Raw genomic sequence first — 26,362 nt, forward strand, 5'->3', positions numbered from 1 at the left:
CCCTGAATGAGCGTTGAGGATCTCCTTAGGGTTGTGGTCCATTATTTCTGAGCTTAAGGCTAACTTTTTGTTACGTAACTGGTCAAAATTAAGGGGGTTTTCTAGTAAATGTACTACAAATGTTGACTTATCATTCCTATTGATATCCTCATATCGGATAATTGTTCTGTGTATTAAGCTCTCCAAGCGGATTGAGGCCATTAGGGGTTCCGGTGAAATAAGATATACGAACGAGATTATGCCTCATAGCAACCAACCCATACGTCTTTTACTCGGAATATTTCTGTGGCACTTACGTCTTTGAGATTTCAAAAGCCATTCTTATGTAGGTCGTCATCAGATGGATTGCAGGTTTGTAGTCGAGACCTACAACCAGTCTGACTCTCAGACCTGCGAGTTCAATATTTACGAATTATTCAGATACACGGGTCCAAAATTCAAAATCCTTGTTCTCGACTTCGCTTACTTAAGACTAATGGAACACCTAAACCATGGAACCCTCCTTTAGGTGTCCTTTTTATGCGTTTTCCCTGTTTAAAAACGTCTATGTTGCTCCTCATGCTAAATACTTGCACATGCATTCGTATATCAGTATGAGTGTCTGTTTGTGTATGTCTTGAGAGGAGGAATATACAGAGGTACGGAGAAGCGTGCACGTCTTCCCTTCCTAATAGCTCAACACCAAGTCATTCAGTACCCAAACTCCCTTATTTATAGTACGCCCCAATTTTCCCTTTTCTCCTTCCATTTTCCTACCGTCAGCTACTCATGTCATTCTCTTGATAGTGGCCGGGGACACCGCGATGTAAAAAGTTCCTCGTTTAATATACTTACAGTATGTATTGTATATTTGTAAACCAACCAGTTATCTACGCGAAGGGTCGTTTGTCAGGCGAAAGTAGAGCTCACATGGCACTAAACACAACGGCGAGTGAAATTCACACCCAATAGTATGGCGGCTCAAGCTATTCTACTTTCTTAAATATAGTATATGTTTCGGGCGGAACCTAACGACTATTTATTTCTGATCAATGCGAAAGCTCCCTCTTTTTCTGCCCTACATTTTTTTCCTTTTTCACTATTTCATAACCTCTGGCCGAACTTTTTATGTATTTATGTATGCACACACACAAACACACACACACACACACACACACACACACACATATATATATATATATATATATATATATATATATATATATATATATATATATATATATATATATAAATTATCATTACGCATGCATGCGGAAGATCATCTTTCTCACCATCTCCTCGGTCAACCCTTTCGCCGCCTCTCTCCTCCATCGCCTCACGTACCACGGTTGGCTCGCTACCCACTTCCGATCCAGTTGGTTTGTTCTTTTATTTATGTGGGATTCTTTCTCCATCTCCGGCGCTTAAATTATCCCACTTCCCCTTGGAGCACACGGCGGCAAATAAACGGGCGAGAAGGTTCTTGACCTCCTTCCGTGTGCTCCTCTATAATCCCCACCCACCGTCGGCTCACTCTCTCTCTCTCCCCCCACCACCCCACGTCCCTTATCCTGCTTCGCCACCCACCCGCTCCGTACCATTCGCGGCCCGTTGCTATCTCCATCACAGCCATCTCTCCACACTTCTCTCCCGATTCTTCCTTTCCCTTTCATTTTTAAATCATTTTTGTCACTTTTTAACTCCTTGGTTGCAATTACATAATTGGCTTGCAGTTGCATTTAGACGAGCTGCCGTTTTATTAAGTTTGAAGTGTCCGTGGGGAACTTATGGTGAGGTGAATGTTTATATTAAATTTGTCGGACCTTTTGGTTTTGTCATTAAGACTGTGGGATGGCCTGTATCCAATGCTCCTACTGGTTTATTTTCTTCTCACTGTTTTTTTGCCATGGGTTATTAAATATGCAAAAGCATTGGTTAGTATTTATCAAGGTAATATTTTTTGGGGTAATTATTGAGCGGTTTTCTGTGTTAGGTTAAATTTTTAACCTCTGGCATAAATCATGCAGAAGAAATACCGTTTTGGAAGGTAAATAGTTTTTATCATTAGCTTTGTCAAGTACTTCTGATTCTGTGGGATGCATTTTGTAAACAGGGAAGATATAATTGCGCAAAATGTAATGCGTTAATTATGGAAAACCAATATTATTGTTTGCCAGTAATTGGTAATTGTACTAAACCTACCTAATTATTATCGTCTGTGGAATGTTTCAAAAATACCTCCTTGAAAACGAATGATATTATTCATCATGCATTCTTTCGATTCGCGACACTAATGTATGAGTGAAATAATATCAATAATCGTTCTTAAAAAATAGCGTGCGGTGGCCGCTCTTTCCTAGGTTAAGATAATTTTTCAGAAGTTATGGACAATTACACATTTTGAATAATCGATGAGTACTCAGTCGAATTAAAGGATCAGGGATTTAAAGAATTACGGTCATCCGTGCGTTTATTGCGTGAGGCGTGACGTGACGACCGGCAAGGCCGCGCTCCTTGGGCCTTCTATACAATTTCTAATCACTCGATACTTGTACATGTCGACCATATGTGGGGACCATGTGTGGCTGTGTCGAGCGTTGGTACCTCCCTGCAAACATTTCCTTATGTCCCTCGCTATGCTTTCCGGAGACTCGTAGGAGAAAATGATTAAAAGAGTAAAAAGATAATGATTAATATGGATATGATTTTTCAAATTAAGGTATGTATGAAGGCGAGAGAATTTCCTACTTCCAACTTTCCTTAACCCTTGCATGATTATTTTATAATAGCCATTCTTGTATCTTTAGTACTGAATTGATGAAAGCCACATAATAGGCTTTCTTTAAATATTTTTATGGAATATTTTTTGTCAATATTGCCATTAGTAATGAAATTTCCGTTTTAATTTTTGCAGGCCATTTTATCATTGACCATATTATATCTGCTCACTCTTCGAGCTTTGGTGGAAGGTGTTGTCACGGACAGTGATGGAATACTCGTGGAGGAGAAGGAGACGACAATTGATGACCAAAAGCCCGAGGCGACGGAGGAAGCAAACAGGAGAGACGCCTCAGTTCACGGGTATGGCGGCGGTGGATTCGGAGTCTCTGGCCCCTCGCAATCATTTTCCATATCGTCAGACGCATTAGTGAGCGGAGGGGGGTCCTTGGACACTTCCTACGGTAGCCCCGCATTACCCGCGACACCGCCCTGTGTGCACGCTGTACCATCATCCCCATTCGGGCTAACAAAGGACTCTTATGGCGGTCCCCCTCCCCCATTGTCTTTCGGATCTTCTGGAGGGGGAGTTTCCTTCGGGGGTCACGGCGGTCACTCACATGGTCACGGAGGATCCGGGCATGGTCACGGAGGAATCGGACATGGCCACGGAGGAATCGGGCTTGGCAACGGAGGGATCGGGCATGGTCACGGAGGATCGGGGCACGGCCACGGTGGATCCGGACACGGCCACGGTGGATCCGGGCACGGCCACGGTGGATCCGGGCACGGCCACGGTGGATCCGGACATGGCCAAGGAGGTGGGTTGTCCTTTGGGTCTAACCTTGGCTCATCATTTTCAAACTTCGGATCTTCATTGTCGTCGTTATTTGGAGGGTCACTGGGTAGTAGTGGACTTTCTTTCGGTTTTTCAGGCCATTCTCATGGACCTAAGCCAGTGTATGGGCCTCCCAAAGCACCAGGGCATGCGTATGGGCCCCCGAAGCCGGTTTATGGACCTCCGCCTAAACCCAGGCCTGTATACGGACCTCCACCAAAGCCAGAATATGGGCCTCCACCCAAACCAGTTTATGGCCCCCCACCTAAACCAGTGTATGGGCCTCCACCAGCAGCACCTAAACCAGTATATGGTCCGCCACCTAAACCAGTATATGGGCCTCCTCCGAAACCAGAGTACGGGCCACCCTCAGCGCCTCCTAAACCCGTCTACGGGCCTCCTAAGCCTGTGTATGGCCCTCCTAAACCTGAATATGGGCCTCCTCCTAAACCCGAGTATGGACCACCTCCAAAGCCTGTGTACGGACCACCAAAACCCGTATATGGGCCACCATCTCCCCCGAAACATGTTTACGGCCCTCCTAAACCAGTATACGGCCCACCATCTCTTCCACATAGACCTAAACCTGTCTATGGCCCACCTAAGCCAGTGTATGGACCACCGCCATCTCAACCGAAGCCTGTGTATGGACCACCTCCTGCGCCTAAGCCAAAACCAGTGTATGGACCTCCGCCAAAACCAATTTACGGGTCGCCACCTAAGCCTGTCTATGGGCCCCCACCAAAACCTGTATATGGACCACCACCCAAGCCAGTCTATGGACCTCCACCGAAACCTTTGTACGGCCCACCACCAAAGCCTCACTACGGACCGCCATCCAAAGATGCTCCTTCGCGTCCTGATATTTCATACGAAGGCTGGATGCCGATTCCAGGGCAGCATTCCTCACCGCCGTCTTCTCATGGTGGTGGTAGCAGCATTGGGTCTATCTCCGACGTGTACGGGGCACCCATCGGCGGCGGAGGCGACGTAGGAAATCTTATTCCGACAATTATAAGTGGTGGGCATTCAGGAGTAATTTCAGATTCATACGGTGGGCCACCGCCCCCTCCACCCCCGTCTGCATCGTATGGAACTCCAAGCCATGATGTAAGCCAGAGCTTCACCGGTGGAAGCCCCCCAAAAAGGCCAATTCATTTTAGGGAGCCAGTGCCAGCTGGTTTGATAACATCTATTGGGGCGGCAGCTCAAGGAAATGTTCACGATCATCACCAAGGTCACTACATTCCTCCACCTGTCCCTGATCCGAGTCTTGCCTCAGTGTCCGGTTCTTCTGCAGTATCGGGATTTCCTTCGGTGTCCTATGGGCCTCCTTCAGGTGGAAGCGGAGGACCATATCCTGCATCTGGAAAACCCTCTGGAGACTTCTTAGGTGGAGGACACGAAGGCAGAGTTTTAAGCGGTACATATGGACCCCCCGCATTAGGCGGAGGACTTCACATTTCATCATCGGCAACATTGACTGGCCACGGGCATGGCAGCGGTCATGGGCATGGTCATCGAGGAGGACACGGAAACGGTCATCACGGTGGTCACGGGCACAAGGGACATGGAAGCGGGCTCGGTTTTGGTAGCGGAGGCCACGGATTCGGAAGTGGAGGTCACGCATCGGGTGGTGGAGTTCACGCATCGGGCGGTGGAGGTCATGCATCGGGTGGTGGACATGGTTTTGGAAGTGGGGGAGGAGGGCACGGGCATGGGGGCGTGAGTTCCAGCTATGGAGCCCCACCGCCTCCTGCTGTTTCATGCTGTGGTCCTGGACCTAACCTTTCTGGTGGACCAACCCCGGAAAACAGCTATCAGCATCGTAAACCTTCTCCCATTTACGGAGGGCCCGAAATTTCCGGGAAGGCTCCAGAAGTAGATATTTCCCCTCCAGCTATAGTCCATGGGACCTATGGAGCACCGGCTGCTGAACCACTTACTACGACGTCATTCCAATCTAACATTGGCCCTGTGCTAGGACATCAAGAAACATCATTTTCCATTACACCTAGTATAACCTATGGCATACCTGACACTCCACAGGTTAATTTAGCTCCAGCTGCCCACTTAGACCAACCCCAAGTTACATATGGTGTCCCACAAGTCAACCTGAATACAGATTTGACCTTGCCTCAAGCTTTACCGCAGGTAACTTACGGTGAGCCACTCCATGCTGCCCAAGGAGATCAGGGATTCGCGCAAGTGTTACCTCAGGCGACCTATGGAATTCCATTGAATCAGGGCCTAGATCTCGGTCTGTCCCAAGGGATCTCCAACTTTGGTATCACCGGTGGTGACCAAGGCCTGAACTACGGATTCCCTTCCGCAATCGGTACAGGTAACTTCAGAAATAGTTACTTGGGAAATGACTTTAATTCTGTTGTACCGCAACCGTCTCACTACTCTAACTTATCACCATTCGGTTTAGGAGTAAGTAATGGGCTTCCTTTTTCAGGCGGAGCTATAGATGGCTTGTCTTCTGCCGGCCATGTCTCCATAAATTATGGGTTACCCGCCGCATCTCCGATTCCAGCCCCAGTTTCCGAAAACACGGGTGAGCACATACCCACGCCATCAGCCCTTACCGACGGAAACGCAGCTGGTGTAGGTCAGCCGACTGCAGCAGCAGTGGGCGATGCCCACGGAAGGGTAAAAACCATCCCCATCCAGGGAGAGCAGGGATCCTACACCCTGCAGATCCAACCTGCCGGAGGCGGTCCGGACCAACCCGACATTCCACACGAATCTGTGTTATCCGATGGTCTGTTGCAAAACATCTTGGCTGCTATCGAGAATCAAGACAATACTGCCCAGGCAGGTGCGCATTCGTCCATCAACGTCAACTACGGCTCCAACATCGACCTCAACTACGATCCAACCTTGGGGCAGCAGCAACATGCCTCCGCGTCGTCTGCCAGCGAGACCCTTTCGCTCCCCGGTGCCACTGCCCGTCACTCTTCTGAATCCGACGAAGAGACGTCCGAGTCTAAAAAGGTTAAGGTCCGGACGGTGAATACTGGCTCGGCCGACGAGTTTTGGAGGAAAGAGGAGAAGACTGCTTCAGCACAAAGCAATGAATCTTCTGACAAGCCAGTTATCGTTACTCCGTCGACGGCCTCCCTGGAAGCGGAAGAAAATGCCGTTCTGCAGCAAGAGATCCAGAAATACCTGGACCAGCTGGAGGCCGAAGAGGAAAGATATCAGAGAGAGCAGCAAGAGAGCCAGACCCACGGGATCGCTGACGCGACTTACGTGGTGCCCGTTCCGCCCGAATCGAACAATGGTCTGGGGGGTGCGGGGGAGGCGAAGGATAGTGACGTGGAGGGTGCAACGGACTCTGGGGAAGGAGGTGGCGCATTTGAAGGTGGCTCAGTCGTCAGCACGAGTCAGAGTGTCAGCAGTAGTGTAAGTTCCAGCGTGGGCAGTGGTCCGTCTTCAGACGAGAACGTCGAAATCGTGACTGGTTCTCCCATCGATCCGAATTTCGGATCGTATGTGTCCTTCACTGCTCCTCATGTTAAGTATCATTACGGGAAAACTGGTGGAAGTAACTTCGAAACAAACTCTCATAAAAAGAAATAAGAATGTGTGCCATAATTTTTATGGTACAACGATGACTGAAATGGTGTTAACGATGACCGACGATACCGAGGTTGTGATTCCGCCCTAATTTTTAGTTATTTTCGTGGCTCATATTTTAGTTAATATTAAACCTCACAACGTCATTTCTCGTCGTGTTGTAAACACTAGAGAAGCTGCGAAACTGATGGTAGTAGGAAGTGACTACGATTTGTTCCTCTCACCTCCCCTCTCAAATCCCGCAATTAGTTTAATTCACAGTGTGCTCGTTTGGTTTGAGGCGATTTTCTCCGATATCTTAAGTCCAGTTCCACAAGTCATTTGTTGGCTTGTTTCAGTTACCGATCGAACTATGCTTTTGCTGGATTTTTGCCCCGGGTCATGGGATATAGGGTCTGCCGGGTGACAGAGCGAGGGATGCGCGGATTGCATGCTTGGGGAATTTCGTATGTACGGTTGGGGCGGGTAGGGCATAGCGAGAAGTGGGGCGGGAAGGGGAAGAAGACGAGCCAGCCTCGAACAGAGTCGCTCCTCCGCCAAGGCTTTATGTAAGTGGGTCGCGAGTTCTGTTTTCAGCATTTTCTTCTCTCCTACGATGGAATGTCTCGACATTTTATGAGCTCTTTAAGTGTATGAAATGCATTAGAAAGAGTGTGCTGGGTAGTGGGAAGAGGGAAAAGTCGGCATGGGAACCCTCGCGGAATGTGTGTTGCCGGGTTGTTTGTTGCTCATTATTAAGCGCAGCTCATTACTTTTATGCGCCCTTTTCCTTTGCATTTGGTTTCCTTTTCACGACCAACCCCGCTCGTTGAAGGATCCTTGCAGCACAAAAGAGTTCCGGGAGAAGCGTGCTCCATTAATGATTCGAGTCGTGTTATGTGCACTCATCGGAGTTTCCGCTCCGTTGCCGCGCAAAGTATTTCTCCCTAATTTCGGAGACGTAAAAATTTGCAAAGCCCGATGAGTTTGCGTGCGATACACGCCCGGAGTGGGTTTCGTCTCCGTACTCGCGTTGGCATTGTTTTAATCTCGCACGGTGTATCCGGGAGACTGACTGACTGGTGCACTCGAGGGGTAACACTCTGCAGCGTCGGGCTCGAGGGGCGAGAAACGTCAAGGGAAGGAGAAGCGCGTGTGTGCTGCTACTGCTTTGGTTTGTTTCGTTGTTCGAGTTTAAGGGCGCGGAGGGCACTAATTGTTGAATCGGACCCGAGGCGGAGAGAGAGGGAGACGAGGCGAAGAGTCCGGGTCATTCGTCCGCACCCGGATGTGTCTCCTCTATCTCTCTTTCCCTCCCCCCCCCCACCCGCCTACTGACACGAGGGAGTCATCGCGAATTGCGAGTCTTTCCTCCCACCATTCTACGCTCACACACACTCCTTCCCGTCATTCGCCCACCGGGGAAATTAGGAAAATAGGAGCGGAGAGGGAGAGAGATTGGGTACGAAATGTAATTCGCAGGTGCCAGAGGAGAGAGAACCATCGTCGAGTGAGAGGGCAGCCCGGTTCGCCCGCCACAGTGATGTCCGTCAGGTGGATTGGGGCGCGCCTGCCCCCCTCTTTCTACCCTCCCTTTCCCGTTAACCCCGAAGCTGGGGATTGGTTTATTTTTCTTTTTGGCGCGTCGGCGTGACCTAGAGAGAGAGCGCAGCGCATAAGATGATTAGGAGCCGGGCGGAGCGGGGTTCCAGCGGCGGAAGGGGGAGAAGGCCGGCCGGCTTCCAAGGGGTTGCCGGGAGTGGAGGAGGACGGGTGTTCAAATTTGCTGGAAGGGTACGGTCAGGCCGGACCCAAGTTTTGAGATTGGTCGAGACGAATGGCCGAGGACCACCTCTTCGCTTCCTTCCCGGCGCTCTCACAGCGGCCCCCAGGCGGCGGAATATCATCTTGCCTGCCCCCACCGTTCCACGGGAAGACCCCATGGGCACTGATGACGGCCCTCAGTCCCCGGTTTGCCAGCCTTCTCCGTCCCTCGTGTGTGCGCGCATCTCGCTTTGCCACCGCGACAGTGTTTAAAGTGGGTCATTACCATGGTCCTCCACGCTCTCTCCTCCCACCCCCCTTCAGATTGCCTGCTCTCTTGATTCCCCGCCCCTGGTCTCCCAGGGGGAACGCCCCCTGTCGGACTCTCCTCTCCTCTGTCGTCTTGCGATTTTTCTTCCTTGCTCAACTTATGATCCCCCTTCCTCCACCTCGACCCCCGCCCCTTATGCCCACACATCCCCCGCCCCCCTTTCCCTCTTCCAGTGTGTATGGCATCTCTCGCCTCCATCCGCACTCACCCGCCGCCAGACTCAACTCCCAACTCAGCGATCCCATCGCTGCTATCGTCGACGCAATTCTCTCCACGAGTGGAGGTCCGTTGTTGGCGTCGAGCACTCCGTCTAACGTCTCTCTAGGAATCATTGGGCACTCGTTGATTCGGGGCATTCGTTGAATCATTTTTCAAACAATGTAGTCGAGCAATTCCAACATACCTAGAAGGGGAGGTGTCATTTTCCTTTTTCCGAGAGATTGGCCAGATTTTTGTTTTTATTTCGGCTGAACCTTGATTAGAATCCATCCAAGTCACTCTGGAAGCAAGTTTCAACCTGTAAGTTAGAAGGTACCTCTGTCAAAAAAATGCAGTTCTCCCCCTATCCCTTTGATCGTAGCGCACGATCGCTCACGACCTGCCCCATCTACCTTCACCCGTCAGTGCTCGCTAAATCTCTTTCTCAGGAAATAAGCAGTTTGTTGACGAAAAGCCATTTATCATGCTTTGTTAGTATAAAATCGAAAAAAAAACATTTAGACATTTTATCGTCGAGCGGACTGCATTTGTTAGTTCCGCATTTCGTCTCTTCGATTTAATGGCAAAAAAATTTCATATACCATCTGTAATTTATATGAGGGAGGATATAAGCCCAAAAACTACATTGGTGTTAATCCGTAATGTAGGTCAAGCAGGCACTCCCTTTCCTACTTACAAACTATGTATATGTATTTCTTCCTCGTGCCTGTTTGCCATACGTCCGGGTGGGACGGTAATTATGAAAATTTTAAGTTATTTATGTTCCGTTGCAATGCAATGTGGAAACGCTATATATATTAATCGTTTCCCCTTGCCGTTAACGGATTCAGATATTTTAATGTAACATGCCAATGCCGGAGTGAGTGTGAGCGTATGTATGTTTTCCATTGAATGGAATTTGTGCCAATTGTGTTGTATTTTTGTAGCGAATATACTGATAAATGTGCAAATGTAAATTGTATTTCTGTTTATACAATTAAAGGTATATCAAAATAATTACCTTATTTTTATTGATTTTTTCAATGTGTGGCAATTGAAAATTGTTTGCATGGTTGAGTAAGAAGTTTTTTAGATTTTTTCGTGTGTTACTGTTTAGAATGAGTGATTTCAAGGTAGTGTTGTCACTCATCAAATGAATATGGTGTGATGAAAGATTGTTAATTTTTTTCTTACTATTGAACCTTATTTTGTGAGTGAGTGGTAGCTTCTTCGTCATGGGATGTTCAAAAGGAAGAAGGTAGGCATTATCCTTCCATCCTCATTTTTTTTCGCGTTCGTTCGGACTTCTGTCGTGAGAGCACTCTCCGAATTAGTGAATAGAACAGGTAAGCAGCAGTTAATAGACTTTTGTTTCCGGCCATCATGAGCTGATCGATGTAGACCTAAATGTTTTGTTTATCCGATAAATTTGTTATCCAATCATCTGATCCGTGTTAATTTCCTAATCGACCCATTCGTGCCCTCGCTTCTCCCTGTCGCGGACTACTTTATCTTTTCCAGCTTATTTCAAATGCGTCTTCTTGCGAGTCATTTGCCTGGGTGCCTTTCGTCTATGACGTCCCTATTTCGTTGCGAAGTTTTAGTGGATGATTGACGCCCCAAACGAAACTTCGTTTTACGTGGCACATTAAAATTATTCTCTCATCATATTAAAACGATATCCAGCATTATTGAAATCAATTGCCCTGCGTCCCCGAGTGCCCTCCCGCTGGAAAGAAAGAGTGTTCGCCGCTCTTGTGATCCCTCATCATGTGCGCTTATGTGCCCGTTTCACGTTGGTAAATGGGCGATTCGTCCCCACGCCCCGTGTGGCCGCACCGGCGCGGCCCCCAAGTTCTCCCTCTCCAGATAACGGGAGCGGCCCTTCCGGAAACTGCTCACCTCCGTCTGCGCGGGTCGACCGCCCATCCTTGCCCTCATCTCCTATCCCACCGACGCCCGACCTAGTCTCGTGGACCGGTTTTCCGCCGAAAATAAGTCGAAGGGCGCTTTTGATCTCCACCCCTTTGGTCCGCGGGCTCTCTCTGGGCGGCGATGATTAGCACCCGGTCGAGAGATGGCAGAGGAGAGACACGCCTTGCGGTGACTGAATATCATCTCTTCCCCCCCTTCTCCCGCTCTCATTTCCTTCCAGAAATTAGTACCATCTAGAGTGTGGTGTGGCAGACGTTTTTGTTTTTTATTGTCGGTCGAATTGTGGCGCCCCCGAGAGGTCCGCCTTGCCGTGGCCGATATGCCCGCGAAAGCAGGGACTAGCGTTCTCATTATCCGGAGACACTTGGTTATGGCGGTGTGCAACTGTTCCTTCGATTGGGTTTTCTTACGTCGTATGTCTTATTGAAGGTCTTACGCAGCCTGAGCGTCTCGGCTCCCTCATCAATTTTGCATTCATTTTTTATTAAAAGCTAGCACGTCTCTGTACTGTTCTCACGTATCAGGTGTCGCTTATATAGCCATCCGTGTGATCACTGACTGCGCGATCTCTCCATTCCGCGATTGACCCCTCTGACTCGCACGATCCACCTGCTGTCCGCTCATCGTTGATTACTTATGTCACTTGCGTTTTACAACGGGAGATTTGTTCGAATTCTCTGAACCTCTAGATCCTTGTAGTTTTTAGGTTTTTAAAATTACTTAACTCGATTGATTAGGTGCGAAAAGTCTCGCACAGTCTGTCACGCATTCTAGAACAGTGGCTAATATCACACTTATGTAGGTTTATGTATTATTTCCATATTTCATTTTGTGATGCTTCGGTTAAGTAATAAGGTACACTTCGTTCGTTCGGATTTATTTTGGGGTGTGAAAAGGATACAGCGAACAGGTTCCTCGTTACGGCTTGATAGAATTACTATTAAACAGTTAGAACTGGGGAAATAAAATTTGTTACTTATTATGCACAAAAACAAATCGGCGGGATAGGCATTCATACGAGTCCATCTAATGAATTATATAGCTCTTTTTGGTTATTGTGACGAATGATTGACAGACAGCCGTGATCGCTTGCACTCGTAATTAGAGAAGCCTCATCCGATTGGCTAAAACCTTTCACTATTGACACCATAAAATATTGTTGAATGATTTGTAAGGAACTTCATGAAAATATATCTTTTTTGCCTTATGACTCATTGAGACAGTGGAGCATGCCAGGAATTTTCGTAGCTCCCTATATATATATATATATATATATATATATATATATATATATATATATATATATATATATATATATATATATATATATATAATGTGTAAAACTTAGCACTAGTGGACACAGACAGAAACACACAAAAAAGAGACTCTCTATTTTTCGAATTTTCGGTGGTCGTGACCACCTTTATCAAGGAAGAGAGGGACAGAACTCAGTTCTCTTACTCAAATATTCTAACTCAAATAGTGAGTCTCCTTTTTGTGTGTTTCTGTGTGTTTGTCTGTGTCCACTAGTGCTAAGTGTTATACATTATTATTCACGTCCGTGAGACTTTCAAAAGGTGTTATATATATATAAATATATATATATATATATATATATATATATATATATATATATATATATATATGAATTTTCATCGTATAATTTAATGAATTTGCACTCTTAATCGCACGAGATCGATCGGTCACACCTGCTTCAGAATAAAAGAACACGGACTCGCCCATTCACTTGTTCGAGACTTTCCAACGAAATTTTTCATGGATGCGGAGAGAAGTAACACACTATCATCCCGAAGAACGTGTATTATTCACGTGGCCTGCTTTTCATTTGGGGTTATTCTTTGGATGCAGTTTTGTCGTGATCTAGAATGTGCATCCGTGAAGGGGGAGAGACGCTGGATGTGCAGCACGTGATGGAATCGGATCTTTTCCCGTGTGTTGCGCCATGCAGTATGGATGAGAAGTAATACAAAGAAAGTCTCTCAGACGTGAAGACTTATCGTTGCACACGAAGCGAAAGACTCGCCCTTCCCCGCGTTGAGTGGGTCTGTTTCTGGAGTGATTTCGTCGAAGGAATCCCTCGCTTGATGCTCCACTCGCCGTTTCACATGTTTGTTGTTGACGTTGCAAGTTTGTCTATCTCTTTATATATATATATATATATATATATATATATATATATATATATATATATATTAAAACCGCCCTAACCTGCGCGCCTCAGACTCCCAGTCAGATCGAAGCCCGGTAGCAAGTGAATACGACTTTCCTGTGTTGCTTCTCATAATTGATTGTCACTGATTGGTAATAAAGTTTTATGCAATTATTTCAAAGTGTAAGAACCATTTGCCTTAACCAGGATAAAAATCCGGATCCCTCGATTTCCAATCGAGTGCTTCAGCCAGTTAAGCTGCTAAGGCGTCCTTTTGCACTCCGAAATTTTGGGAGCTTTTAATGGAACATGATATTGTGACGAAATACCGTGCGTGTAATATCACAGGCATCCGAAGTCGTTTGCAGTGGGTCACTTTCAATGGCTATGCACTGAGGTGTTTAAGGGTACCCGTGGCAAATTCTAAGAAACTGTGGGAGATGCCGCGACAGTAACTTTTAATGGAACCACCAGGAAAATGTGCTTAAAAATGCCACAATTGCAAAGTATAAAAATTATTCGCCTCGACCGGGATGGTGATTTTTTGCACTTTGAAATTGTTGCATTTAAGGGAAGAGCTTAAGGTAAATGCTCTTGTAAGTTATTTATTCCATTTTGAAGTTAGTTAAAAAATAAATAGCTCCGAAAATTTAGCATTTTGGTTTGAAAAGTATCCTATAAAAAGTGCATAACGTTTAAGTTTAGATGTAGATCTTTACGTTGACGAATTTTCAGAAATATACTATCCATTTAAAAAAAAAGAAACCAAATTTCAACGTAATTATGTGTTGATAGAAAAAATGATATTACAATACTTACAATGATAGTACAATTTCGTGTGGCATATAATAGTTTTATGGAACAAATTTGGAAACGGATGCAATAAAGTTTCTAAAGATTGAGTTAACACAATGCATGTACACATTACGGGCAAATCTGAATACAACCGTATGAAAAATTGACAAAAGCATGCTGTTTCACACCTACAGAGACGTATCTACATCTATCGACAAAGTATCTAATTTAAGCTGATTAAATAATGATCCATTTTTAGTAGAGCATCATTGTTTTCTTAGTTGTCAAAAATTCCTACTTTTAAATCCCGAGTGGCCTAATATTACGCAGGAAAAATTGTCGCTTAACAAATTTAGAGGATAATATTGTTTATCACGTGTTGTATATTCTTGCTTCAAGTTGAATGTTTGATTAGCGTATTGTTAATCAGGAGATACGTTAAGCCGAGGATGTTAATTTCTTTTCATCCACCGACCAAGTGAACCCCCCTCCCTGACGAAAGTAAAGACGGTGAATTTATGCGTCGGCTCTACGTCGTGCGTCTTTTAGGGGCACTGGTCTATTTAGTGGATTGATTCTGTCATCATAATTTGTGTTGGTAGCCCTAATCATCGCAGTTTTCTTGTCCTCTTCCGTAGATATTATGAGGTCCACGAACCTCTATTGGATGGCCCCCTTCTGAAGAAATCTATGCAGTTTGAAACAATTTAGGAGTATATACTGTTGAATGGTAAATTAAGTCAATATTACCAAGCGGTAATAGGTGAAACCGCCCTGACTAAATAATTAAACGCTTCCGCTTTGAAGGAGGTTTTTCGTGGCGAAAGTTTTTAAATGAACGAGAAATACGAGTAGACAAATAGTATTACCAAAACAAAAGTTGGATCAATGTGTCAAATTTAAATTAGATAATTTCGTTATGGAATGAAGACTTGGGGATGTGTGTCCATCTCTCACGCATCGAAGAGATTGAATAATTTTTTCTATTGAACTATAAACCAAGAGTAGATACTATAATCAGCCCTGTACAAACTTTATATGTATTTGCTAAATGCCGCTTAGAGAGGCTTTAGGTTCAATCAAAATATCGGGATATTATTAACCATGGTGAATTGCATACTACTTTAGGAATAATGACTGAAATCATTCCAAGAAATTGCACCCTCGGACCCATCGTATCTAAAGCTACAACTTCATAGTGTAAAAATCATTCGCCTTGACCGGCATCCAGGCGAGTGATTTTTACGCCATGAAATATTGGCATTGTATTATACATTAGCGGATGACTCGGTTGAAAGAGTTACTGTCGCGGCATCTCCCGCAGTTTCTTGGAATTCGTTGTGTCTAGTATATTTTCAAGATACAGCAGTGGAACATGATGGCGAGGCTAAGGAAAATTATGGATAAAGAGTACCGCTATATGTGCGAACAATATTCACTGAATATAAGACTGTAACTAGAACATTGTCTCAATGATCTTGACCCAGGGAATTTTCGCTCTAAGTCGCTAATTTGAGGATAGTGAAATTGAACCTTAATTACATTGTTAATCAATTGATGGGTGGGATGAATAAGCGCTTCATTCAGCGTCCAATCCCCTCCCCCACCCGCCCTCCCGCCTCCCTGCCCGCCTGCTTGCCATCGTGCCTCTGGCCTTACCACCGCGTCGCGTGCGATCTTTTCGTAGGTGCGCCCCCCGAGACCGTTGGCGTCAATGGCCGTAACAGCTGACCTCAAAATAGGCATTACATTGAGCGAATTCAGATGATGTCCTTGAATTGGGCAACCTTGAGCCCACCGGCCACCCACCAGCTTGGTTATGGTGAGCGCGTCGTCCTGTGCCGTCTAAATGAGTATATGTCGTCGTTTTCAGCTGAAGTAGTAATGCAGTATTCTTTCTTGAATGAATGTGTCACTAACATTCCTGAAATCGATTATTGAAGTGGTATATCATAATGGCAGATGTAATTGGCAGCACATTCGATGCCCGTAAAAAGATCGTAAAAACATTGAGGTTGTTGAACTCGGTAATGTCTATTTTGGGGATTGCTTCATTCATAACCAGAGAGTATTTGAAGATGGATGAAGGGGCGCGTTGTCGATGAGGATTTCGTCAATTTCGGAGATCATTCAGGTTGGATTGGTCGCAGGGTGCCGACGCTTCTTCCGAGAATCGAATTGTGCCCTCGGACTACCCAATGATGTCTTATTCGAGAAGAATTTCGTCTTTTCTTGTACCTTAATGCAATTTTCCAGTGATCCGGTAATAGCGAATCCATTCATTTTTGGCATTCATCTACCGATGTAAGAACTTAACGTTTATTATCACTAAATCATCAAACTCGCCTGATAATTTCCTTAATCATCCCACCTTGTGCCTGCACCCCTTGCCACATCCCATTTTACTAGATCGAGGGATATTTATGTAGATGTAGATGAAATCTTGGTTTCAAACCAGGATAAAGAACAAATGGTCGGTGCTTGTATCTCATGGCACACACCTTTTTTCCGGATCCCGTGGTATTTGAGTATATGTAGAAACAATGGAATGATGATGACCATGGAAAGGCTTCGTTCACGCTCGCCTCGCCATATGCAAATTTGGGCTCTATTTTAATGAGACCGGCCTCGAGTATTAGGAGTTGGGTACTTCCACGTCGAAGCTAGGAAAGTATGCATTTTCCATTTTATAGCTTTCTCTTCTAGCATTAAGGAGGGCGTGGGGAGGGGGGCCCTTGGTCTGGTATAGCCTCAGGAAGGGTCCTTTGATATCAGCAGGCGGATGTTGATTGCAGGTGTTCCCAGGTCGGTGATACTATCGGGTCCGTTTCCAGTGGTTAGTTAAGTGGCGCGTTGGGAAAATTTCGAGGCGCGCCTCGTTCCCATCTTCCCCGCATTTATTCTGTCACTTATCGTTACGGGGCAATCTGCTTGGGCGCTCTTCGCTCGGGCACCTCTCACTCTCCTTTAAAAAGGTCAGGTATCGAAGCCGGTGGTCTATTGCGCGCGTCTGGGTCGAGAGCGGGACCGTTATTCACTCGGGTGGGCAAATGAGCGCTGGGATGCCGGCTGGCGAATTTTATAGTAGTTTCCCACGGAGCGAGCCCCTTGAAAGAAGACCCTCCTCGGGAAGATGCTGAGAATCTCAAACCTTAATTTGTGAACGGGTGTGGCCAGAGAATGACAAATCATTCCCTCTCCGCGAAACGGGGCCGTGGAGGTGATTAGTGTCGAGATGCCCGGCATACATTTTGCCTTTACGAAGGTTTCAAGGTCGATTCAGCTGAAAAAGTGCTGGCCCCTTTACTGTTTTATGTTGTCCCTTTAGAGTCTGTTTCTTGTTTTCCCTGACGTCGGTGAAAATCGATGGATGACATCTGAAATCGTTGGAAATTATTTGCCTGTTATTACCACGGATAAGGGTTCTGTAAAGGCATTCCGTGAATGGTGTTTACGAGAGCCAAGGAAGCCTTTTCAACTGGAGTAATTGATCACCGAATCACCGCTTTGTATTAATTATCTAAGGAATCAATTGCAATTTATTTTGAGGAGTGAATTCGAGAAGATCGTGTATGAATATATTTTGTTAAATGCTTTAGTTGACATGCTTAACTCCATAGCAATCAAATCGGTACGCCTGGACCCAAGTAAATTCCACTTCCGATTTTCATTGACTCCCAATAAATGCATTTAATTCATTTATCTCTTTAATGTTGTCTTACATTAAATTAACTAATTTGGGTGAATGCGGACTCTCATATGATTCGTACTAGTTTGGTGGGCCTCGGAAGCAGACACTTCATGCTTCACGGTCATTCACTCCTCCCTCTTAAGTCTTTCATCTGAAGGGTGGGCGTGAGGCAATTTTTCTCGGGCCTCGTGTGTGGAAGCCATACCTGCCGCGGCGTGTGTTGTGAAACAATTTAGCCTTAAAGAACCTAGGTTTCATCTGAGGGGTTTTGAAAACGTAATGAAAAAAGTAAGAGAGAGGTGTTACGCCCTTAACGATAGGTCACATATGGAATATGCGAAAATTATCTGGAATGATCAATCGTATCTAGTATAATCACAATTATTATATGTGGTAAACATAAACTTGACTAAAGTTTGACTTAATTGCTGATTCCCACCATCTTATTGTATTTATTTCTGATTCTCTTATTTCCAATTCTATGATTTCTAATTCCAAGATGGAGAAGACGAAACCGGAGTTGATTGATTCTCCTTATTGGAACGAGCGCGCTAAAATATACCAGTTCATACGCCACATTCTTAGCGTATTTTTAGTAATTCGTAAATTTCAAACCACAATATGCAGTGCACACGTACATAGCTATTATACTTGAGTTAATTGTCAATGTGATTCAATAACTTAAACATTTATTATAACGGCGTATGTCAATTGTATTTTTTACATGAAGAAGTGGTCAAGTCAGTGTTCGCGGTAGAAATGCGACGATGGATGTTATCCCCTTAATGCATTGAAAATATATGTGGCACATGGAGCCTTGTTTCTCTTTTTCCATGAGGAGCGAGGCTTAGGAAGTGATTAAATTAATTTTCAGTGCGCTCTGCTTCCAGCGAGAACATCTCCAAATGACAATACTATGCAGGGAACGTCATAAAAGTTTAGGTATGTCATAAAAAGACATCTCCGAGATGACGCTTTAAAATTTTCTTGTCCAAAAAGTTGGGGCGTTTTGAATTTTTCAGTGCTCTACTATCTCCGTGAGAAATCATGTTCGCCAAGGCGACAGGATGTTTATGAGTGGGGGGGGGGGAAGAGTGTTCAACTCGATCATTTCCACTCCGTCGTGTTGGCTGCTTCACGTTCCCTTGCCGTGCCCCTTCCCCTCACCTCGCGCGACCCTTATGGTCGATTCGTGATTGGCCCCCTTTCGCCGACCCCTCCCCCCACACCCCACCAACCCCCCCGGATCTCCTCTCTTTTGTCTCGCGGTGCACAATGGCTTCTCCCTTTCTCGGCTGAAGCGGTCGCTAGGGTAACAGGTAAACCTCTCTCTCCGCCCTCCCAACCCTCCCGCCTCACCCACTGCACAGACTGCGATTCGTTTTTTTGCGGATTCCCACTCTCTCCTCCCCCTCCCGTTTGTTTCCACGATCGTCCTGGATGCTGTTGTGCTAATGCCTCCTCCGCCCCCGTTCCCTTACTACTCCACCCGCACCCTTCCCCATGAAACCGCCGCCGTCCCATACACTCACAAAACACCTTTCCCGCCCCCCTTCCATTTAATGGGCTTTTGGGCTTTATTGAGAGATTTAGTGCGCTCGCGCGCTTCGCCGCGGCCGGCCGTGCCCCGTTAATGTAGCCGTATGACGGATTTTGCTTAATCGGCGCGGTTAGCATTGGCGGTAATGAATGTGAACGACTTGGGCCCATAGGAGGGGAGTGGGAAGATAGGTGGGTGGGTGCAAGGTTGGCGTGCGTGCGACTCGGGATTGGCGGGGCCCGTAGACGAGGGGGCGCTCGGTACGACGGTGGGGGATGAAATGTTTTACTGCTTAGTATTAACCTCTCTGCCTCCATTACGAGTTTTTTTCGAATGTACATATACGCTCTTAGCGCCTGCCTGCCTTGCCTCTCTAATTGGTATTTATTTCGAAAATATCTTATCATTTATGTTCGGGAAACCTCTCTTTTGTTTCATATTTTCATTAGAGGGTAGATAGGGGACTGGAATTAAATGTGTTATTTCTTCTCTCTCTTCCTTTTCCTCATTCCTAAGCGTATTTTTATAATGAAATTTCCTCAGTTTTTTCTGAGCATACCGTCGTGATTCATGATTGCAATGTTAATCAGGCTCTCCATTCGAGACCTGAATCCGTATTCGCTCCATCGCCCGTCCTCCGTTGCCGATCGAGTGAATCATTGCGGGTAGCCCTCGCCTCGGAATATCATGGGGCAACCAACGGCTGTTTCTCGCGGAATTCGGGCTTCCCGTAATTTCATTACGGCCCTAATGCTGAGAGTCGACTTTTTGCGATGATTAATTTACACAGCAGATCCTGGTTGGCAGTACCCGTTTGCTGTTTCTGCCACATATCTGTGAAAACCGCGAATACTCCACGCTCCGCTGGGAAGAGGGGAGGGTCGAGGTTTCCCCCGATGAACGCGGAGGGGGAGCAACACGGCCAAGGCAGTTCGGCCGATTGGAACTCATTCCGTCCCACGCGTCGAAACTTACTCGGAGATTGCTCGACTACGTGTACCCGAGTTCAGTTTGTCTTTCTACTGGCAATTTGTTTTTGATAAAAACTGTTGGAAATCGAAAAAAATGTGATTTCCGTGGAGGTAATTTTTGTTTCGTCGATACTATTCGTCGTTTTGAGTTAATCTTGTATTAAAAATGCTCTGCAATGGAGTATAAAAATGGCTTTGGTTCGCGTGAGGTTCTGAAATTATATTCCTCTCCAAAAGTGTAGTAACCCGGTATAGTTACCGAAGTGGACATCTTCCGGGACCGGAGTGTGAACACTCTCAGCCTCGCCAACTTCAGCAGTCGCAGCAGAAATTTATTTGCTAAAGTGATGATAGCAGAATTGGCATAGTTCAGAATTGGCATAGCGGAATTGGATAGTTCAGAAAGCAATTGGAGAGACTATCCAGATGGGCTCTCTTTCGCTGGAAAATAATATGACGTCACCAAACCAGGTGAGACACGGTAATGTTCTCACCAGGAATTCAAGCCTTGCTATTTTGGAACATGCTGTACGAAAGATGAATATGTGTAATCAATGCTATGCTCTGTTGATACGCCTGAGGCCACGATACCGCTAAGTGCTCATTCCAATGGAGAAATGAGTGAGGTGCCAATTTATGCCCATTTATGTACACTGTCATCGTGCGGTTGCTGTCAAAGTCAAACATTTTCAATTTTTTCTTACTCTCGTCGTTTGCCTCCGGTTATGCCCAGGGTAGTCCGGAGGAAACTCGGATTGCTTGAAGGGGTCAGGACGGAGGGGTGCGGGAAGTGATTCGGCTTTTCTTCCTCCACACCCTGTCCACGTATTTTCGCGTTATAAAATATCCCTCCTGGAGGGTCCTTATGTCACTCCTGCATTCCGCATCTCCTCCAAATGGTGGTTTAATTCCCGAATTGCGCAGTCACTCCCACTGCATGACCTCTCTCGGCCCACACCTCCTTCGTCGTAAAACGTCGGACGTCCACTTTCGTCGTCGCCATAACCCCACCCCCTATCCCCCCCACCCCAGGGTTTCCACTCGGACGGAGGGCCGCCTCCGACCCCTCGAATTTCACCTGGTGCCCCATCACCAATAGAAATTGAATTTCTTTATTCATGTGCACGAATCTAGCCATGAATGCGTCGTGGTAATTTCCTTCCTATGTTAAGCCCTTCGATCGGAGTTTAATTTTCGCCTGGTCCTCGGAGGTCGGATGAGTTGGGGGACGTGGTGTTTTGGGGCGATTTTCGTTTTAAGTTCTGAAGTATGGTTAAGTCGGATAGGAGCAGGGGCGATAGAACCCACCTTTTATGATGTGATGTTCTGTGAAAGTGCTGTCATTATAAACGTCTCTAGTTATTCGTTTGTTTTATAATGCATGAGTACTATGGGATGATAATACAGGTGAATGCAGTTATGCATAAGGTTAAACGATTATTCATGATGTGTATTGAATGCCAGAATGATATGTCAGAGAATACAACGCATTAACCTATGAAGTCCGAGAAATTCGTCGCTGTTGTTGATCGTCAAAAAATAAATGGCTCCGCTAACGTTTTCACGTGTTTGACCCTTTTATAATAGACGGGCATAATCCAGCTGTATTTCTCTCGACGCGTTGTTCTAAAAATAACTCCTTAGGGTGCGGAAGTGGCGTTCCTCACAATTTAACTGCCGCCTTCGGCGTGCGGGAAGGGTGATCGCCACGCGGTAGAGGAGGGATTCGGGGGAACGGCTGTGCTTAGCTACAAAGCGTCGATGCAGTGCTGAAAATTGCACGGCGTTAATAATGTGGGAGCCCTTCGGGTGGGCGTGGGGAATTAGCGTCGCACCGAGGGGGGCAGGTTAAATAAGTTGCATCGATAAAGTCTGCTGCCGTTTACCATTCTGCGCTTAAGAATTCGTTGCAGCCCTCGTTGGATGATAAGAGAGCGTATGCCACTGACCCGCACTCATTGGACCGAGTTACTTTCTTTCACTTCCTCCCCTCATGCCAACGCGCTCTCCAATGGTTGGGAGGAGAGCCTTCTCCTCATTTCTTCCAGTCATCGCCATCCCCCTCTAGTAACTCCTCCTTCAAAGTGCGTCCACCATTAGTGGCCTTCGTTTGTTTAGGTCGGAGTGCCACCCTCCCCACTCCTTCCAAATCGTCTTTCCCTCTCCCTGGTCCTCCTCGTGTTGCCGCCTCCGCCTCTCCCGCCTCCTCCCTCTTCCGTTCCGAACACATGCGGCGTGTGCAGAGGAAGAAGGGCGTGTCCGCCACTCACTCACCTCCCGCCCCTCACTCACCTCCCGCCCCTCACTCACCTCCCGCCTCTCAACTCACCTCCCGCCTCTCAACTCACCTCCCGCCTCTCAACTCACCTCCCGCTGGCCGGTTGTGGTCAGCAGTGTCTCCGGACCACGCCGCCACCATAGGGAGCACGCGTGGAATGGAACAATGAATGACGTGGAGCAACCCTCGCCCACCCAACAACTCAACCGTGCAAAATTCTACCTCTGTGGGCGTTCCGATGTGCCGCTCACACTTGTGACTCTCTCCTTCCTCCCGGGCGACGTGGAGATTCATTCATATTCATTCAAAAATAGTACCCTGCTACACACCACTAGGGTGTGTGGCAGGAGTTGGTTGCTTATCAGACTATTTTTCTCACAAAATACTACTTTCCCCCCCTAGCCAGGTCGAGCAATGTTTTTCTGATTCCTTGTCGTTCGTGGGTTTAACTCTGTCCATTCTACACTCAATTTGCCGACCTCGGTGGCTGCGTGGTAACGCCCTAGCATGCCAACTCGTAGGTCGTGCGTTCGATTCTCGCCTCGGTGGGTTTTCTTTTATTCTTCCACTTCGGGTTTGGGTGCTTGTAATTTTTTTTACTGCATATGTATAGGGGTTAGATGGAAGAAGGGACTATTAAGTTTCAATCTTGTCTCAATAAAAGGCAATAAATAATTAATGAATAAGACTAATTTTATTTACAGTATCTCTGGTACCGTAGTACGATGGGGCTACACATGGGATTGTATACTATATTTTCAATATCATCGCTAAAGGTATATCCTTCCAATTTCTGTAAGAGATTTAATCTGTAATTTAATGCTCGCTCCGCGATTGATTCTCAACCTAGCTCCTCTAATATTTGTGATACGCCACTCAGTTTATCGTAACAACTTTTTAAAAATCTAGCTACTCTACGCTGCGCGTGGCAATCAATTCGGTAATCAATCCAACTTCTTGTTGATCCCATATACTTGTAAAATATTGTGAATGAAGCCTAACCTTCGAAAAATAACATTGCTTTTTAACATTGTCGTCACATTTCCTCAATGCTATTCTAATGAATCATAATTCTTGTAAGCTGGTCCACATGCGTGTACAGGTTGTATTCCTCATGCAGTAGGCGTTCGGGGAATTCCCTTTATAACGAAAATCCATCACTGCCCACTTTTTCAAGTTTAATTTTAACTTCCATGCTTCGCATCAACGTTGATAGCAATTAAGTCATCTGCTTAAGCTACTTTATCATCGGGACTACGGAATGAAGTGAGGGTCAGTGCCAGAGATGCATACAATAGGTCACTTAACATGAACCAGATAGCATCAGACGGAAAATTTTATCAGGGATAGGATAATAATAAGAAATCGATTCCCGTTAAATAATCAAGCAATCTTAATATGAAGGAAACGTCATCTGTAATGGTAGTTAATTGCCGAAGTTTAAAAAATAAAGTCGGAGGACACTTTCACCTTTCACCTTATTCAAACCACAGGCGTATAATTATGGGAACTGAAAGCTGGTCGTCTACTGATATCTCCGACGGAGAATTATTACCCGAATCATTTTTCTTTCATAGAAATGGCAGAGTAAATAGAATCTGGGGCGATGAATGTATTGCAGTTGAAATCTTTTGCATAGGAAGGGCTGAGGTTATTCTAGATAACGGTTTGAAAAGTGTTTGGCACCAAACTTGAAAGTCCCGAATCCAAAAGAAAGATATGCGTTACATGTTGGCATTCACACCCCACAGACCTCTGGACGACAAAGGTAATTCAATACCAGAACTAGATCGTTAAATAAAATTTTTTTCATCCCTAAACAACTATCGTGACATCATAATTGGGGCAGATTTAAGTGCCCCATCCAATGAGTGGAGCACACATGGTTTTAAAAGAAAAATATACTGGTTTAAAAAGGGGGACTACAATGGCGAAAAGTGCTCATTGGCAAATTTTAAGAAATATAGGAGATATGGGTGAATACCTTTTGTGCTGGGGCGGAGGAAGAGGGGGGTTGAAGGGAATGGGGTGACGGGAGGGAGGAAGGTGGAGGTGCGCGGGAAGCGACGACGATGCCCATGAAAGAATAGCATTGCAAATAATGAGAAAAGATCTTTATTTTGGCGAGATTGAGACTAGATAGTCCATCCCTTCGCCTAAACCCTCGTCGTTTACGTACGTCCACAATCACTACAGCGAAGAGGGCGAAAAACTTTTATAGTGATTAGAGGAAAATATGAGATGAAATATATTTAGAGTAGCTTCGGGCGTGTTTTGGTGGAAGTCGAACATAATGAATAACTGATTGAAGCACTTTTCCACTTGATAAGTTATTCCATCCATTATCAAGTGGCAAAGTGCTTCAATCAGTTATTCGAAATATATTTAAATACACTAATATTTAAAATAAATAAATTCTGTATTGGGGAAAATAAAAATGGGTGTGATGTCAAAAGATGTGTATACTTGTAGGAAAAGCGTAAGGATTGTGAACTGATATCCTTCACGAAAAAACCCAAAGAAAGAAAACACCCGCAAAGGAAGAGCATGGGGTGTGAAAAACCTTCGAAGCCTCCTGAGATATGATTAATGTGCGGATTCCCAATATCTTAGTTCCTTAAGGATTGTTTTGTACAGCGCCCTTTTAAACGATGGCAATGAAGCTTGTGGCTATGATATTCCACTCTCGACCAGACTAGTTGCGGCGAAAAATGGCTATAAATTTCCATTCGATGAACAAGATTTTCATTCCCTTGTGTGTTTGTTTCGTGTATCTTATCAAGAACACTTTTGACTCGTGAATTGGCAACTAGCAAGTAGGCGCGGAGCACGGTAGGTTTCCGAGGGATGAGGAACGTTGAGGGAGGGAGACAAACGGGTTCTATTCCGCTTGTGGTGTAAGTGTCCGTCTCGTTGTACTTGAATGCCTGTTGTTTCTACGTAGGGAATTGGGGATAAGAGAAAGCTGCGGAGGAACTGGTTCGGTGCTCTCTCTGCAAATATTCTTGGTGTGCATCCCAATTCTCTCTCGCCACCCATTACGCTCTTAAGGTGGTTCTTGTCCCCCCCCCCCCAGTGGAAACCAGCTCACCTAAACCTCTTCACGTCCACGATTTTCGTTTTGGTCCGCTGCTCTAGTGGGAACCCGTGGGTGAGTGACTAGTGAAGAAAACATGATGCCATCATGAAGATGGAGTGCTAATATTTATTTTTATCGTTCTTGGTGGAAATGGAAATGACTTCCGCGAAGTGAGTGGCGGGAATTCATTGCCTTTCTTCTTTCATGGAAACTCTCTTCATCCACTTGTGACGGCTTTTTTCTGTTAGCATTTAAATGGCTCGTCAGAAACGTAATTTTCCTGGGGTGGCCCTAGTATTATTCTGGGCACCGGTGCGTTTGTCGTTTCTCTCTAGGAGGAAGGGATTGAATCGATCGCCCGAGTTACGGATTCTGGAACATTGATCTCTCTGACCTGAGAACTAAATATTTCGCTTATATCATTATAATCGCCGTCTTTCAGTGTATATCTAATCCTCGGAGAGATGTTTTCCGTTGTTGTCATCAATCGTGGGAAGTATCTGCCGCACCA

At 45.7% G+C, this 26,362-nt stretch overlaps 2 protein-coding genes across 2 annotated transcripts in view; both read left to right on the top strand.

The window, feature by feature from the left end:
• LOC139693516 (nucleolysin TIAR-like) overlaps positions 1 to 26,362 on the top strand; it is a 463,538-nt gene that overhangs the window by 179,755 nt on the left and 257,421 nt on the right. The window lies entirely within an intron of this gene.
• On the top strand, positions 3,240 to 10,354 carry LOC139693473 (uncharacterized). Its single transcript, XM_071591649.1, has 4 exons — positions 3,240 to 3,336; positions 3,393 to 3,518; positions 3,633 to 5,879; positions 5,997 to 10,354. Exons 1-4 carry the CDS (start codon positions 3,240 to 3,242, stop codon positions 7,121 to 7,123), a joined length of 3,597 nt encoding a protein of 1,198 aa, XP_071447750.1. The 3' UTR covers positions 7,124 to 10,354.

Source organism: Hetaerina americana, unplaced genomic scaffold, assembly GCF_022747635.1.
Source record: "Hetaerina americana unplaced genomic scaffold, ioHetAmer1.1.p SCAF_5, whole genome shotgun sequence".
Lineage (NCBI taxonomy): Eukaryota > Metazoa > Arthropoda > Insecta > Odonata > Calopterygidae > Hetaerina > Hetaerina americana.

What these genes read in the sequence shown, in the direction of transcription:
- LOC139693473 (XM_071591649.1), top strand. Translation starts at nt 3,240, where the DNA reads ATGGCGGTCCCCCTCCCCCATTGTCTTTCGGATCTTCTGGAGGGGGAG. An exon ending in ATCCGGACATGGCCAAGGAG is followed by an intron (nt 3,519 to 3,632) that starts GTGGGTTGTCCT and finishes TCGGTTTTTCAG; the next exon opens with GCCATTCTCATGGACCTAAG. An exon ending in CCCTTCCGCAATCGGTACAG is followed by an intron (nt 5,880 to 5,996) that starts GTAACTTCAGAA and finishes TTCCTTTTTCAG; the next exon opens with GCGGAGCTATAGATGGCTTG.